Consider the following 17,550-nt stretch of genomic DNA (forward strand, 5'->3'; position numbering starts at 1 on the left):
CCTTCCAGTGTGAGGGTGACGGACACGCCTTCCAGTGTGGCGGGTGACAGACACACTTTCCAGTGTGGGGGTGACAGACACGCCTTCCAGTGTGGGGGGTGACGGACACGCCTTCCAGTGTGGGGGGTGACGGACACGCCTTCCAGTGTGGGGGTGACAGACATGCCTTCCTGTGTAGGGGGGTAACAGACACACAAACACACTTGCTGTGGTTTTTGAAGACGATCACAACACTCTCCCATCTGATCTGTTCAAATGTGTCAGGTCCTCATCAAGGGGTGGAGTTGGATTTCCATCCCCTTGCATCTGGGCAGGGCTGTGACTCGCTCGTCTCCAATAGAAAGTGGCAGAAGGGACATCGCGTGACTCCTGAGGCTAGGTCAGAAAAGACGACACAACCTCCCCCTTATGTGCACGAAGGCCTCAGTTCCCCTCAGCTGTCCCATTGTCCAGAGGCTGCCATGTAGTGAGGGAGCCCCACCTAGCCCACGACGCACGGAGAGGGCCTGAGACAGCATGAAAAGAGAGAGCTGGTGGGGGGGCCCTGGCTGCTTCAGTCACCTGGAGATCCAGCTCTCTAGTCAGCAGAGAAGAGACCCTGAGCCATAACCACCCAGCTGAGCCCACCACCAATTTCCTGACCCCCAGAGACACTAACAGCACTGTTCTTCTGAGTCACTGAGTTTTGGGGTGACGTGTTATTCAGCTACAGACAACTGGAACAGCGTTGTGTCTTCTCACCCTGTACTTATTTTATTATTATTTTTTTAAAGAGAGATGAGGTCTTACCATGTTGCCCAGGCTGGTCTGAGCAACATGGTAGAACCATGAACTTCTGAGCTCAAGCAATCCACCAGCCTCGGCCTCCCAAAGTGCTGGGATTACAGGTGTGAGCCACCGCACCTGGCTGCACCCTGTAATTCTAATCTTACCCTTTTCTTATCTGGACCCTCGTGCGATTTCCCTGGGATCTCAGTCTCTAGAATTCAATCAGCCTTTTCTTTGGGATTTGGTTCCTGTTCATGCCTCTCATTTACCCGTTCTGTCCTCTCTGCCCCTTTTGTTTGTGAGAGGCACTTGTGAAATCTATGGAGGTATGCTTGTGGCGTGTGTACTCAAAATTTTAGTGGCAGAAAATTCCTGTGTTTGAGTAGCTAAAAATGGATTTTAGGGGAGTTTCATACTCAGGATTTGTGTGCATGCCAAGCAGCTTATCTGAAAGTAAATGAAAAAGTTGGCCAGGCACGGTGGCCCACTCCTGTCATCCCAGCTCTTTGGGAGGCCAAGGCAGGTGGACTGCTTGAGCTCAGGAGTTTAAGATTAGCCTTGGCAATGTAACAAAACCCCATCGCTCCAAAAAATATAAAAATTAGCTGGGCATGGTGGCACATGTCTATGGTCCCAGCTACTCAGGAGGCTGAGGTGGAGGCTAGTTGAAGCCAGGAAGTTGAGGCTGCAGTGAGCTGTGATCGTGCCATTGCACGCCAGCCTGGGTGACAGAGCGAGACCTTGTTTTAAAAAAAAAAAATTAAAAAATTGTTAAATGCTGTAAAAAATGTTTTTAAAAAGAAAAAAGGTAATAAAAATAACAATGAAACAATATCGGCAAGGAGAACACCACTAACTTCAGGTTTGAGCCTCTGCTCTCAACTGGCAAAACTTTTCTAAGCTCTGTAATATCCACCAACCATGGACATATTAGAGATAATTTTAGGCAATATATAGATTTTGTTTTAGTAATTACATTTTTTTTTTTTACTTTTTTGTTTTTTTCAAGACGGAGTTTCACTCTTGTTGCCTAGGCTGGAGGGCAATGGCGCGATCTTGGCTCACCGCAACCTCCGCCTCCAGGGTTCAAGCAATTCTCCTGCCTCAGCCTTCCTAGTAGCTGGGATTACAAACATGTGCCACCATGCCCGGCTAATTTTGTATTTTTAGTAGTGATGGGGTTTCTCCATGTTGGTCAGGCTGGTCTCGAACTCCCGACCTCAGGTGATCCACCCACCTCAGCTTCCCAAAGTGCTGGGATTACAGGCATGAGCCACCGCGCCTGGCCTTTTTAAAAATTTTTTAAATTTCTTTTTTTTCCTTCTGGTGTTGAAACTAATATAATTACATATTTTAATGTGCAGTAAAATATCAGTAGGACAAAAATCTGCAATTTTATTGTGTTTAGGTATTGCTTAGGATAAAGCTACAGTGATCATCTAAGTAAACAAGTTAATATGTTTGAGGAAAATCAGTCAATAAAAAGTAATACTAATGTTCACATGGAATTGACAAAAAACTATGAGGTGGTACTTTCTTGAGAGAAGCTTGGGAAGCCCTGAGCTAGGAGATATTCTTCTTTTAATTTATAAACATTTGGAGAGCACTCTTTTTTGTAAATAAACTCCACAACCAACTGCAAGAAACTGTTACACTCATTTTATAGAAATGGAAAATGTGGCTGGGCGTGGTGGCTCACGTCTGTAATCCCAACATTTTGGGAGGCCGAGGCGGGCGGATCACCTGAGGTCAGGATTTTGAGACCAGCCTGGCCAACATGGTGAAACCCCATCTCTACTAAAAATACAAAAATTAGCCAGGTGTGGTGGTGGGCACCTGTAATCCCAGCTACTTGGGAGGCTGAGGCAGGAGAATTGCTTGAACTTGGGAGGCGGAGGTTGCAGTGAGCTGAGATTGTGCCACTGCACTCCAGCCTGAGTGACAGAGCAAGACTCTGTCTCCAAAAAAAAAAAAGAAAATATAGGGAGCCTAAGTGACAGAGACAGGAGTTAAGTCCAAAGCCTGGCTGATGGCCAAGTTGATGTTGTCTACAGGATATGGTACTGATCTCCCAGTGGTAGCTCAGGGGCTGTGACATTCCTAGAACAGGCATCTAATCTGCCTCCATTAATCATGGAGGACTTCCTGAAGGAAGTGACATCTGAGCTGGGACCTTCCCTTAGCTCAGGCACATCTTTCTCCTAAGCATCGCCCCCACTGGTGAATGAAACCTAATTTTCTTTAGAGAGAACCCTGTTATCTGTCCAGTATTCCCCAGAAGAGGCTGGATAAAGCACAGACAGCTGCCTGACTTGAAAGTGTCTTTCAGGACTGGATCAGATCCACGAGCAAATTGAGAGACAGAGAGAGAGAGAGAGAGAGAGAGAGAATCAAAATACAACTGACAAGTGCCAGGGAGAGAGAGAATCAAAATACAACTGAAAAGTGCCAGGGAGAGAGAGAATCAAAATACAACTGAAAAGTGCCAGGGAGAGAGAGAATCAAAATACAACTGAAAAGTGCCAGGGGAGAAAAAGAGATTATTTCTTCAGACTAATATCCTGTTGGGAAACACCAAAAACGGATATTATTGAAAATTTCATATGTACGATAAAGAGCTTAAATAACAATTCAAGTCTTAAAGTTTGGCTATCACAATTTTTCTTTATTTTTGTTTGTTTATTGAGGTATAACTTACATATAGTGACGTGTACAATTCTTAAGGTTACAGTTTAATAAATTTTTACATACGGATAGACGGATAGATTCACATAACTATGACCCAGATAAGGAGACAGAATATTTCCAGTATGTCAGAAGTCTCCCTCTTGCCCCTCCAATCTGTGCCTACCTACGGGTAACCACTTTTCTAACTTTTTTTTTTTTTTGAGATGGAGTCTCACTCTGTTGCCCAGGCTGGAGTGCAATGTCAGCTCTCTGCAACCTCTGCCTCCCTCCCAGGTTCAAGTGATTCTCCTGACTCAGCGTCCTGAGTAGCTGGGGTTACAGGCGGCTGCCACCATGATCGGCTAATTTTTGTATTTTTTAGTAGAGACAAGGTTTCACCATCTTGGCCAGGTTGGTCTGGAACTCCTGGTCTCAAGTGATCCACCCGCCTCAGCCTCCCAAAGTGCTAGGATTACAGGCATGAGCCACCGTGCCCGGCCCACTTTTCTAACTTCTATCATCATAGATTAATTTTGACTATTTTAGAGTTTCATAAAAGTGGTATTTTACAGTATGCAGTCTTGTTTCTAATTTTTTTTTTTTTTGAGATGGAGTTTTGCTCCTGTTGCCCAGGCTGGAGTACAATGGCATGATCTTGGCTCACTGCAACCTCTGCCTCCTGGGTTCAAGCAATTCTCCTGCCTCAGCCTCCCAGTATCCCAAGTAACTGGGATTACAGGCGCCCACCACCATGCCCGGCTAATTTTTTTTGTATCTTTAGTAGAGACGGGGTTTCACCATGTTAGCTAGGCTGGTCTTGAACTCCTGACCTCAGGTAATCCACCTGCCACGGCCTCCCAAAATGCTGAGATTACAGGCATGAGCCACTGCGCCCAGTCCTGATTTTCATTCAACATTATATTGATAAAAGTCATCCATGTGGTTGTATGTATTGATAGTTCATCCTTTTTATTGCTGTGCAATATTCCATTGATTTATTTATCCATTCCTTGAATTATCCATTCTATTGTTGATGGACACTTGGATTATTTCCAACGTTTATCTATATGCATAATTATGCTATAAGTCGTTTTGCGTATGTCTTTTGGTAGAAACAATACTTTTTTAAAAACAATTTTAGTAGCTTATAAATTCCTTAGTGATGGGTAAGGTAGGAGCATGTGTTACTGAACATAGAGACGCTTGGTAAGAACTCCTCACATGCGCATCTGAATGATGCTTTGGGACTAGGCAGTGATCCTTTTCCCTTCTTGGGGCCAGGCATACCTCCGAGGACTTGATAACAGCTTCAACCCTTCTTCCAAGAAGATGGCTCACACGCTCAACATTTAGCATAGGGCCGCTGGAATGTGGTGATAGCTAAGGTTCTTCCAGCTTTGGCCTACATGAGACGGTGAGCTGGGTGAAGTGCATTTTAAGGGCAAGCGCTGAGCTCCAGTTTATGAGGAATAGCCCTTCAATGTGCCAGGAACATGTTATGTGCCCTCTGGGGCAAATAATATTTCACTTTTCCGAAAGCCAGAGCTTTGGGATCCCAGATCTAGTAAGAATCATCTTATTCATCTTCCTTTCATCTCCAAACCAGAAGGAGGCTCACTGAATTTACAGGGATGGGGTTCCAAAGGGCATTAAGGAATCCTGCATCTATGCTATCAGGACCTACCAGTCCCAAGTGGCTTTGATAGATAAAATGTTCTGAGTGCCTTAACCCAGAAAAAATGCAACTCCAGACCCTGGATGTTCTAAACGAGGCAATCGGAACATCTTCCCATATTCTTTGGAAGAAACTCTAACACTTTCCTCTTTCTACTTCTACCTAAAACATCTGAAAGAAGGGAGGCGAGAGAGGAGAGAATTATGCATTTAAACAAAGACCAGGAATTGCTAAAATCACCATTTTTAAAGAAGTATAGATTTCATAAGAACCTCTGAGATGATGACAATGCATGATAATAACATGTAATACCAATAATAGTATTATGCTTCTATGAGCCATATAAATATTATATGCTAGGCACATTGCTAAGTGTTTTACAACCTTCACCTCATTTATTTCCCCCTAAAAGTATGATTTTATGTAAGAGGAAAATGAAGCTAAAAGAAAAACTTTTTTTTTTTTGAGATGGAATCTCGTTCTGTCGCCCATGTTGGAGTGCAATGCCGTGATCTTGGCTCACTGCAACAGCACTATCTTGGCTCACTGCAACCTCCGCCTCCCAGGTTCAAGCGATTCTCCTGCCTCAGCCTCCTGAGTAGCTGGGATTGCAGGCACCCGCCACCTTGCCCAGCTTAATTTTTTGTATTTTTAGTAGAGATGGGGTTTCACCACGTTGGCCAGGCTGGTCTCGAACTCCTGACCTCAGGTGATCTGCCCGCCTCGGCCTGCCAGTGTTGGGATTACAGGCGTGAGCCAGCATGCCCAGCCCAAGAAAGACTTTTTGGACACTATCTCAGGGTAAGTGAGTAGCAGGATTGCGATTTACACCTGGATCTGACTCTGAAGCTCATGCTCATTCCACTACAGAAAATGACCTGTTTGTTCAGGTCTTCCTATTAACTGAGATCTTCCATCTTCCAGGAATGAAGCAGTACATTCCAAGAAAGATGTGTTATGGAAGTGACATCAGATCTGAATCCTGAAGTCAAAGTTTCATTTAGTAGAAAAACAAGGTAAGATGAGGCAGTGTTGGGAGACTGGACTAAAGAAGTATGAAGAGTCTGTATCACAGGTTGGCAAACTATAGTTGACCATTTGTTTTTATAAATAAAGTTTTATTGGGACATAGCTAGCTCCCCTTGCTTATGTATTGTCTCCAGTGGCTTTCTCGCTACAATGGCAAAGTTGAGTAATTGCAACAGGGACCATATGGCTAACAAAGACAAAAATAGTTACTATCTTGCTCTTGACAGAAAAAGTTTTCCTGCCCTTGATCTAGGTCACACTAAAGCTTTTAGTTATAAATGCTATCCTAGGGCTGGGCACAGTGGCTCATGCCTGTAATCCCAGCACTTTGGGAGGCTGAGGTGGGTGGATCACTTGAGGTCAAGGGTTCAAGGCCAGCCTGGCCTACATGGTGAAACCCCATCTCTACTAAAAATACAAAAATTAGCCAGGTGTGGTGGCGGGCGCCTGTAATCCCAGCTACTCGGGAGGCTGGGGCAGGAGAACTGCTTGAACCTGGGAGGCAGAGGTTGCAGTGAGCCGAGATCACACCACTGCATTCCAGCCCGGGTGACAGAGTGAGACTCCATCTCAAAAATAAATAAATAAATTAAATAAATGCTTATCCTGTATGTGAGGTTGAATAAATGCAAATCCTGTATGTGAAGGATTTGGAGTAGGGGAGACACATGGGCTTATTTAGGAATTACAAAAAAATCATTCTCAGATCCATCCTAGCACGGGGCACTCCCACGATAAAGGCATCAACAACAACAAAATCCCAAACCATCTTCACTTCTCAATCTTTCACCTTGAATATCATTTCAACAAATATTAATTGAGCGTCTAGTATGCATCTATACTCTATGTAAGTGGTTAAAGCTTTAAGCAAGCAGTAAGGCTTGAAACTTAAAACTGGTGGAGAGTAAACTGAGGAAGTGAGCTTTCTCTTTGAGAGATCCAATGGAAGGGAGACTATGTACAGAAGGACAGCAGCCAGAGGTTGCCTTAGAACACAAACAGAGCTGAACTTCTTGAATCAAGCAGGTTTTTTGGGTTCCAGTGGCAGAAATGGACTTCGGCTACCTTAAAAGAGAAATCACTGGAAGGAACTGGCAAGGGGTGGAGTTCAAAGGATTAAAGTGAAGGCTCTGGGTTTGGGACAGAGTGAAGCCTGGGAAACCAAGAGATTTCTGTATCATGAGCCACTCAACACTCTCACCTGAAAAGCATTAAATCTGCTTCTTCCACTCTTGCTTTACTAAATTCGAGATTTAAAGTGCCAGGTAAGCAGTCTGATTAGCTTGGCTTAGGACACAGGTTGGCTGGCTTTAGTGTAAAAATAAGGATCTGGTGCAAGAGCTTTGAGGTACCCTGCTTGCTTTCCATTATGAGAAAATGGGCACGTGCATTAACTATCCCACCAGGACCACACACAGTGGAGCAGAGGTAATTCTTCCAAAGGAAATCAGGGTATAGAGACTTAGCAGCTAAACAAGTTCACAAATGTCAATCATACCTGTATAGATTCAAATCCTACCTCTTCCAATTATTGGCTTTGTTGACTTTGGGCAAAGTTATCTCATTTGCAAAGAGAAATTATACTACTGAACTCCTAAAATTATGAGTTAATAGATATGAAGTGCTTAGAACCATGTCTGGCACATCATAATCACCCAATTAAGCTTACCTACTGAGAGTATTATGATTATTACTGCATGCTTGCTAAAAATAGCACCAAGTGGTAGAGCCCACGGTGAGATCTAGGCCCTCATTCCAAAGCTCCCACCCTTTCTGCCAAGCCAAGCTGCCTTTGCAGATCCAACCTCAGTTAAATGAGATGATAATGTGTGAAGTTGTTGGGGCAGGTGCCCAAAGAGGATGCTCAATTAGTGTCCAAGACTTTCTTCGTCTCTCCCCAAAGAAGTGAGTCGGCTTAGGCTTTGCTTTCTGCTTGGGAGATGCCCCCCGCTTTCTTTTTTTGAGACGGAGTCTCACTCTGTTGCTGAGGCTGGAGAGCAGTGGCGCGGTCTCGGTGCCCAGTTCAAGCAATTCTCCTGCCTCAGCCTCCGAAGTAGCTGGGACTACAGGTACCCGCCACCATGCCTGGCTAATTTTTTGTAATTTTAGTAGAGACGGGGTTTCACCGTGTTACGCAGGATGGTCTCGATCTCCTGACCTCGTGATCTGCCTGCCTTGGCCTCCCAAAGTGCTGGTATTACAGGCGTGAGCCACCGTGCCTGGCCGGAGATGCCCATATTTAATAGAGAACAAAGTGAGTGTAAGAGGGCCCAGGGAAAGCACACAAAGAGGAATGTTCCTGGTTTGTGCTATCATTCTCATGGCGGAGCCCACTCAGGTTTGTTGACAATCTGGCCTCTGCCTACCACTGTAACCTCTCCTCCCTCCACATTCCCATGAGCTTACCCTGCTCCATCCACAATGATCTTTCTGCGTGTCAAATTCCTTCTGCTTTTTTCTGCCTCAGGGTCCTTGCACAAGCTGTTGTTGCTCTGTCTAAGCTACTCTTACCCCAGATCTTCATTCAGATCTAAACGCAAATGTGACCATCTCAGTGAGGTCTCTCCTGAAAACTCTAGCTATGGCAGCATCTCAACCCCATCACTCTCCAACACATAGCCCTATTTTAGTTTCTTTGCAGCAATGACCAGTACACGAAATTATATATGTGCTTGTCAATATTGTTGTTTGTCTTCCTACACCAGACTATAAACTCCACAGGGTTAGAGAAAGTGCATCCCCAACATTGAGACTGCTTGGTTCATAGAGGGTGCTTTTACATATATGGCTCTGTCAGAAGTCTCACAGCAACCCTGTTAGGTACATAGTCTGTTAAGGCCGAGAGGGAGCTTAGTATCATGATTTAGAGCAGTGCTGTCCAATATGGTAACCACCAGCACACGTAGCTATATAGATTTACATGTGTTATAATAAAATAAAATGAACACTTCATTTCCTTAGTTGCATTAGCGTCACCTCAAGTGCTCAGCAGCCACACGTGGCTAGTGGCTACCATTCTGGGTAGCAGGGATACAGGACGTTCCTATCACTGCAGAAAGTTCTATTGGACAGGGCTGGTTTAGAGCATTCACTGCAGATGCATATACTTAGCTTCGAATCCCAGTCCTGCCAATTACTAGTGGTGTGATTTTGAGTGGACCTTATGCTTTTAGATCTCACTTTTTTCATCTATAAAGTGAAGCTAATAACAGTTCCCATCTCACAGTGTGGTAGGAGTTATTATAGGCAAAGGCTCTTAGAAGAGCATCTGGGATGTAGTGAATGCTAGAAAAAGTATCGACTGTTGCTATGACACCTCCATTTTTACCTCTTGAGAAACTGAGGTTCAAAGAAAAGAAATCCTTGTCCTAGTGCACACAGCCAGAAGGTGGAGGGCGCTGAGGTTTGATCCCGCACCTCTATGATTTCAGAGCCTGGCTAAATCTGATGACACTTTTCAGGTGCCTTCTGGGAAAAATCCCTTAAACTTCTGACCCATTGCTCCCTTATCTGTTCAGTGGAGGACAGAAGACTCCAAGGGCTCCTCTATCTAGGATAGATGGAAGGAGCTGCCTGGAGAGCCAGCCGGAGCCCAGGACATGGGTTGTCTATTCTAGGACTTGGGACTCCTTGGGGGTTGGGAAGTCAGTGCCCAGGACACAGAAGCATTGGTGTGGCTGAGCCGGTCACGCCAGCTGCAGCCGAGACCCCTTGTGTGGGTGCTGCCCCTGTGGGTGTAATGGCTCCTGCAGCAGGGACAGAATGCTCATCCCTCCCACCTGCTCAAGCTCTGGGACTACCCCAGGAACTGCACAGAGGGGTTGAACTATTTCCACTTACTTCCCTGTAGAAGCCTGAGATGCTGCTGCTGCTGCTGCTGCTGGTTTAATTTTTAAATTTAGTTACTTTTAATACTTTTTAAATTTAGTTACTTTTAATATGCACAGTCCCTATGCTTGTACTGTTTTCTTTGTTTTGTTTTGGTAACATGGGATTTTTTAATTGCTATTTTTAGAGCTTTTAACATATTTTTCTACATTAAAAAATTTTTTAATTGAGGTAAAATTCATATGACATAAAATTAACCATTTTAAGTGTACAATTCAGTGGCCTTTAGTGCATTCTCGATGTTGTTCAACCGTCACCCATATCTAGTTCTAAAACATTTTCCTTACCCCTCACCCCATCTCACTAAGCAGCTATTCCTCTTTCCCTCCCCGTTCCTAGTCCCCAGCAACCACTATCTACTTTCTGTCTCTAAGGGTTTACCTGTTCTGGATATTACATATCAATGGAATCATACGCTAGGTAGTCTTTTGTGTCTGGCTGCTTTTACTTAGCATAATATTTTCAAGGTTCATCCATGTTCTAGCATGTATCAGTACTTGATTTCTTTTTACAGTTGAATAATATCCTATTATATGGCTATATCACACTTTACCCATTAATCTATTGATGGACATTCAAATCATTTCCACATTTTGACTCCAGTGAATAGTGTTGCTGTGAACATTCATGTGTAAATATTTGTTTAATTACCTGTTTTCAATTATTTTGGGTACATACCTAGGAGTGGACTTTCAGGGTTATACGGTAGCCCTATATTTAACTTTTTGAGAAACTGCCAAACTATTTTCTATAGGGGCTATACCAGTTTACATTTCCACCAGCGATGTATAAGAGCTCCAATTTCTCCACATCCCCTCAATATACTTTAAAACATTCACGATGATATGGCATAATAATATAATAATTAATGATAATAATTGTTGCTCTCATTAATAGGAGGAAACCGAGGCTCAGGGATATAGTCAGTTGGCAAGTTTATGCATCTGTGAGGCAGGCAGAATAACTGTCCCTGAAGATACCCACGTCTAACTCCTGGAACCTGGGAGTGTGTTACTCTCAGATGTGATAAAAATAAGATTGTTAATCAGCTGACCTTGTGGGGAGATTATCCTGGATGACTGGGGTAGGTCCAACGTAATCACAAAGGATCTTGTAAGTGAAAGAGGGAGGGAAATGGGGAACAGAGGGAGACGGAATGATGAAAACAGAGAATCAGAGCAATGTACGGTGAGAAAGACTTGACCGGCCATCGCTGGCCTGAAAATGGGAGAGGGCTGGAGAGAGATTTGAAGACGCCATGCTGTTGGTTTGGAAGATGAAGGAAGCCGACAGGAGTCAGGAATGTGGGCAGCCTGTAGAAGCTGCAGAAGGCAAGGAAACAAATTCCTCCTAGAGCCGGCAGAAGGAATGTAGCTTTACCAGCGCTTTTCGCTCGATCAACCCGCTTCAGACTTCTCAATTCCAGAGCTGTATGATAATAAATCTATGTCGTCTTAAGTCACAAAATTTATGGTAATTCATTATGGTAGCAAGAAGAAACTCAGGCCAGCCATAGTGTGGTGGGGCAGCGATCGGCATCCACACTGGATTGACTCAGTGCCTGTGATTCTAACTGATTGACTGTCTGTGACTACAACGACCAGGTTTTTTGCCGTCTTCAGGTCCAGCACCACTTCCCTGCTCCACATAGACATGAGTGGATCTCACAAACATCACGGTGGGTGAAAAAAAAAAAAAAAAAGATCCAGCACTATGGGAGGCCGAAGCAGGTGGATCATGAGGTCAGGAGTTCGAGACCAGCCTGGCCAACATGGTGAAACCCCGTCTCTATTAAAAATACAAAAGTTAGCCGGGCGTGGTGACGCATGCCTGTAATCCCAGCTACTCGGGAGGCTGAGGCAGGAGAATCGTTTGAACCCAGGAGGCAGAGGCTTGCAGTGAGTTGTAATCGTGCCATTGCATGCCAGCCTGGGCGACAGGGTGAGACCCCGTCTTAATAAATAAATAAATAAATAAATAGCAAGTTGTGCAAGAAAGATTCAGTGAAACACCATTTAAAATAAATGTAAAAACACACAAAATAATATTACACAGGTGTGCTGGAGCCAGCTTATGAGGGTCAATTGTTAATGTTTTCAGTTTTCTACATTTAAAACATTTTTAAATTGAGGTAAAATTCCTCAATTTAGCTGTTTGCCTAACATAGCCCAATACTCAAAACTAAATTGTATAAACTTAAACATAAATAAGTTATAATAAAAATAAAGTAATAAGCACTAAAAGCTCATCACTTCCTAGTTGGGGCTCCCCAAACATGGTGGCGGTGGTGGTTGGTGTGGGGTGGGTGGGGCAGGTGCTACTGTGTAATCGATGGGGACCAGAGATGTTGCTAAATATCCCACAAAGCGTGAGACAGCCCCCACCACAAAAACGATCTGGTCCTAAATGTCAGCTGTGCCAGCGTTGAGAAATCCTGATCTTTCCTAAAGCATGAGTTCCTCATGAGCAAGGCCAGTATCTGACTCATCTCTGTCCCCAGATCGCAGTCTGGCAGAGCGGATAATGCTTAAGAATATTAATGATGTTCTACACCCCAGGCATTTGCTGCATTTAAACCCTAGTGTTATGAGTTAGGGACTATGATTATATTTGATAAAGCAAAGAAACAGCTGTGCTGGTAATGAGGCTGCTAAGGAAGGATGGAAAATCGAAACGTAGGACTAATCAGAAAAATCCAAATATGCTCCCCCAACCAATCACAATGGCCTCTAATTAACCACTGCCAGCTTCCTTATGCCAACAGCCTCCAATCAGGCACTCTTGAAGCCTTCCCTTTCTTTCACTATAAGCTTTCCCACTACCCTGCCTGCCTTTGAGTCTGTGCCAAACACAAATGGTGTCAGTGGACTCCCTTATTATAGCGAGCTCTGAATTAATAGCCTTTGCTTGTTTTCACTGGGTGGTCTTTACTTCCACATAGCAGCGGATGTGAAAAGCCTTCCGAATGTTGCACGCCTTGTTTCTTCTCCTCGTTATAACAAATCCTGTAGTATCACGTTTTCCCGGTGATGAGTTGCCAGGACCATGCGCTCACAAAGGAGGGGAGCTCTGGAATATGGCAAATGGCCAAGAAGAACTCTCCCCTCCAGCCTAGTCTGAAGGATCGCTGAGGTATCCCCTAATGTACATGAGATGGTCCAGCTCATACTAGGGACTGAAACAGATAGCACCAGAGATGGCGGCAGGACAGAGTCCCCTGCAAGAGTGGACATCCCTCCACGCCTGGAACTCTTTCCTTCCAGGACACCACACACAACCCTCTGTTTCTATCAGGCTTGAAGGAAGTACCATAGAAACCTTCAGAGCTTAGACAGACCAGTGGTCTCTACGCTCTGCCTTTATTCCAGGAGTCCAGAGGGATACTGGGTCAAGTTCATATTCCCACTGACAGCTAAAGCTCTTGACTGTCCAAGCAATTTCTAAGAATTACCAGTGGAAACAGTTAGTTCCCTGTGGCTGCTATGAAAAATTATTACAAACTTAATGGCTACAACAATACAAATTTACTATCTTACAGCTGTGATATGATAGTACCACATGAGATTACAAATACCATTATCCCAATTTTACAGATGAAGAAAATGAAGCACACAGTGGTTAAGTAACTTGCTTAGGGTACATAGCCAGTAAGTGCTAGAGGAAAGTATAAACGTAGACATCTTTGGAAAGGAATATACACAAAAACGTAAAGACAATACTCACCTCTGAGCGGAAATACGATAGATGTTGTTTGCTTGCTTTGTTGTTTTTCTGAAATTTACAGTATGTCTAGGACAAGGGTCCACAAACGTTTTCTATAAAGGACCGGACAGTAAATATTTTAGGCCTTTTGGCCCAGATGGTCTCTGTCACAACTACAAAGCTCAGCCTTGCAGCCTGAAAGCAGCTGTAGACAATACATAGTGAAATGGCATGGTTGTGTTCCAATAACACTTTATTCGTGGACACCGAAATTCACATTCTATATAATCTTCATGTCGTGAAATATTTTCTTTTGTCTTTCCCCTCCAACCATTAAAAAAGGTAATTACTCTTAGCTCATAAGCCCTACAAAAACAGGAGGAGGGCAGGATTTGGCCAGCAGATTACAGATTACAGCAGATCACACTCAGCATGAAACTGTTCTAAAATGTTGCTTTAAGATGAAAAAGCAGATAACAGTTCTTTGCTCAGCAGTTGGTGGCGTGGGCACAGGTCTGGAGACCTGCCAGCCTCCAGGCAGGCTAGAGGGCAGGTGTGGGCAGTTAGTTTTGTCCCTGGAGCCTGGGAAGACGGTGGGTGACCAGAGAGTCCTGTCTATCCTGAGAGGAGAACATTCAGCCCAAATCCCAGCCCCACTATGCACAGATCAGAGCCATTTCTGAAAATGTCGCTGCTGATTCAGCTTTTCCTGGGATTGGCAGAAGCCTGTACTCCTCGTGAAGGTAACGCTTCCAGCCACGCCTTGTGTCCCCTGTGTATTTTCTAACAACTTGGGAGGCTCTCGTGGGCTGGATTCAGAGAGAAGCTCCTGAAGTCTAACAGACTTCTTCTTGCTTCCCATTTAGACATTCACATTTCCCTTGATGGACACGGTGGGGTGAAAGAGTCTAGGTTGCTAGCCCCTGCCCTTGGAGATACACTTGTGTCTGCATCCTGGTTTCTATCACTGATTCTTTGTGACTTTGGGGAGACATTGCTTCTGCAGGCCTTGCTGTCCTCATCTGACCAAAGGGGCTCACAAGAACCCCCAGTTCATGGGACTGTTGTATGTCATTGACGAGCTTATGTTGTGCAGTGCCTGGAAGTCAACATTACTGTAGTTAGATAATTCTAGTGAGACTCTAGACTTTTGCGATGTAAAGACACCAAAGAGTATATTGGGAAGAGGACTTGGGTCTCGCCATAACTCTGAGTTCCCGTTTCCTCATTTGATCCACAAATGTTTATTCCTGGTTCTTTCCATGGGCTTGATGCTGGGAATACAGTGATGAAAAAGACAGAAATAGTTCTGTCTTCATGGAATTCTCATGCTAAACAAACACTTTCTAGTGTGGGGATTCGGAGACGGCCTCTCTAGAAAAGTCACATTTGAGGTAAGGAATAGGAGCTAGCCAGCTGAAGAGTTAGGAGAGACTATTCCAGGCAAAGACTAGAATATGCAAAGGTCCTGGGGCAGAAGGCACTGAGTCCCTTCATCAGAAAGAGGCCGGTGTGTCAGGAACGTGGTAGACAGAAGGAGGGGCATGGCGGTGGGGCTGTTACAAGTAAGAAGAGAGAGGAGACAGGAAACAGAATAGACAGGGGCATGTGGGTCACAGGAAAAATTCTGGATGTTATCCTAAGGGAAAAGGAAGCTGTTAAAGGGTTTTCAGCAAAGCAGTGTCATATTTAGGAGTGTGTGTGTGTGTGTGTGTGTGTTTGTGTGTGTTTAAATAATCCGTCTTGCCTCTCAGGAAAGAATGGATTAGGTGGGAATCAGATTAGGGGCAAACACACAAGTTAGAAAACGTTTTGGTCATCAGGGTGAAGATGGGGATAAGTAGAAGGTTATGAGACACTGAAGCTCACAGGATTGAGTGATGGGTCAGATGCTGGTGGTTGGGGATACAGAAGCACGCAGAAAGGCTCTCTTTATACATACATGTATTTGCAACTGGGTAATTGAGGCTGCCCTTAACTGAGATGAGAAAACTCTGTAGAGGTCGGGCGCAGTGGCTCACACCTGTAATCCCAGCACTTTGGGAAGCCAAGGCGGCTGGATTATTTGAGGTCAGAAGCTCAAGACCAGCCTGGCCAACATGGCGAAACCCCATCTCTACCAAAAATACAAAAATTAGCCGGGCATGGTAGTGGGGGCCTGTAACCCAGCTACTCAGGAAGCTGAGGCAGGAGAACCACTTGAACTCAGGAGGTGGAGGTTGCAGTGAGCCGAGATCCTGCCATTGCACTCCAGCCTGGGAAACAGAGCAAGACTCTGTATGTTTCAAAAAGAAAAAATGAAAGAAAAAAAAACTCTGTAGAGGAACACGTTTTTAAAAATATTTATTTTGAAATTATTTTAGACTTAGAGAAAAGTCACAAAAATTGAGTTTCTGAATATTCTTCACCCAGTTATCTCAGCTGTTAACATCTTACCTAACCATAGCACAATGACTAAAAGCAAGACCCAACACCAGAACAAAACTAGTAAAGAAATTACAGACCTCATTCAAATTGTACTAATGTTTCTACTAATAGAAAAACTATTCTATTTGAGGATCCAATCCAGGATCCCACCTGGCATTTTCAATTAAGTTGTTTTTTTTTTGCATAAAATCCAGCTCTTGCTGAACCATGTCGCATTTTGTTATCCCATCTCCTTTGGTCTTGTGATTTGTCCTTAGAATGTGTGACTGAACCTCCTCAATCTTTGTCTTTCATGACCCTGAAACATTTGAAGAGCTCTGATCAGTTGTTTTGCAGAATTTCTCTCAATTTGGGTTTGTCTGAAGCTTTCTCATGATTGGACTGAGAGTATGCATTTGGGGCAGGAATACTGCAGAAGTGGTCTCATACCCTTCCCAGGAAATTACAGCAGGGACCACATGATGTTGATGTGTCTTATTACCCATGGTGTTAACTTTAGTCACTCGGCTAAGGTGGTGTCTGCCAGATTTCTCCACTGTTAAGTTACTATTTTCCCCCTTTGTAATTAATACATATGCTGGAGGAGAAATTTTGAGGCTATGCAAATACCCTGTTTCTCCTCCAATGTTTGCCCATTAATTTTAGCATCCATCTGTGGATCTTGCTGCAGAAATGATTGCTACAGTGCTTCTCCAATGGTAATTTTCTATTCCCCTTATTCCTTCTACATATATTCAATGGAATTTCTCTGTAAGGAAAAGCTGACTTTTCTCCCCCAGGCTGGTTTTGATTCTCCTGCCTCAGCCTCCCAAGTAGCTGGGACTACAGGCCGCGTGCCACCATGCCCGGCTAATTTTGTATTTTTAGTAGAGACAGGGTTTCACCATGTTGGTCAGGCTAGTCTCGAACTCCTGACCTCAGGTGATCCGCCCGCCTTGGCCTCCCAAGTGCTGGGATTACAGGCGTGAGCCACCGTGCCCGGCCAAAGTTATCTTTATCGATATTTACCTTATTATAAATTCAAGGATTTTTAACTTAAAAATATTTATATTTACAAATATTATAAATATTTACAAAAACAAATATTTATATTTACAAAAAATATTTCTATTTACAAATAAGCACATAAAAAAGATGCTCAACCTCATTAGCCATCAGGAAAATGGAAGCCAAAGCCACAATGAAGTACCACTTCACACTAACTAGGGTGGAGAGATTAGAACCCTCCTATGCTGCTGGTGGGAATGCGAAATGATACAGCTCCTTTGGAAAACAGTCTGGCTGTTCCTCAAAATGTTAAACACTAGTTACTCAGCAATTCTGCTTTAGGTATGTGCCCAAGATAAATGAAACGGTAAGTCCACATAAGAACCTGTGCACAAATGTTCACAGCA

The 17,550-nt window shown here is 43.9% G+C and overlaps 2 protein-coding genes across 2 annotated transcripts in view; one reads left to right on the top strand and one right to left on the bottom strand.

Annotated features, from left to right (window-relative positions):
• LOC116479241 (zinc finger and SCAN domain-containing protein 5A) overlaps nt 1-17,550 on the bottom strand; it is an 80,321-nt gene that overhangs the window by 25,573 nt on the left and 37,198 nt on the right. The gene's annotated exons all lie outside the window — the stretch shown is intronic.
• EDDM13 (epididymal protein 13) overlaps nt 14,388-17,550 on the top strand; it is a 35,609-nt gene continuing 32,446 nt past the window's right edge. Inside the window, 1 exon segment of the mRNA XM_032171268.2 lies at nt 14,388-14,472. Within this exon segment, the coding sequence (XP_032027159.1) occupies nt 14,388-14,472 (85 nt within the window).

The sequence above is a fragment of the Hylobates moloch genome, unplaced genomic scaffold (genome assembly GCF_009828535.3).
Source record: "Hylobates moloch isolate HMO894 unplaced genomic scaffold, HMol_V3 SCAFFOLD_12, whole genome shotgun sequence".
In the NCBI taxonomy this organism is placed as follows: Eukaryota; Metazoa; Chordata; class Mammalia; order Primates; family Hylobatidae; genus Hylobates; species Hylobates moloch.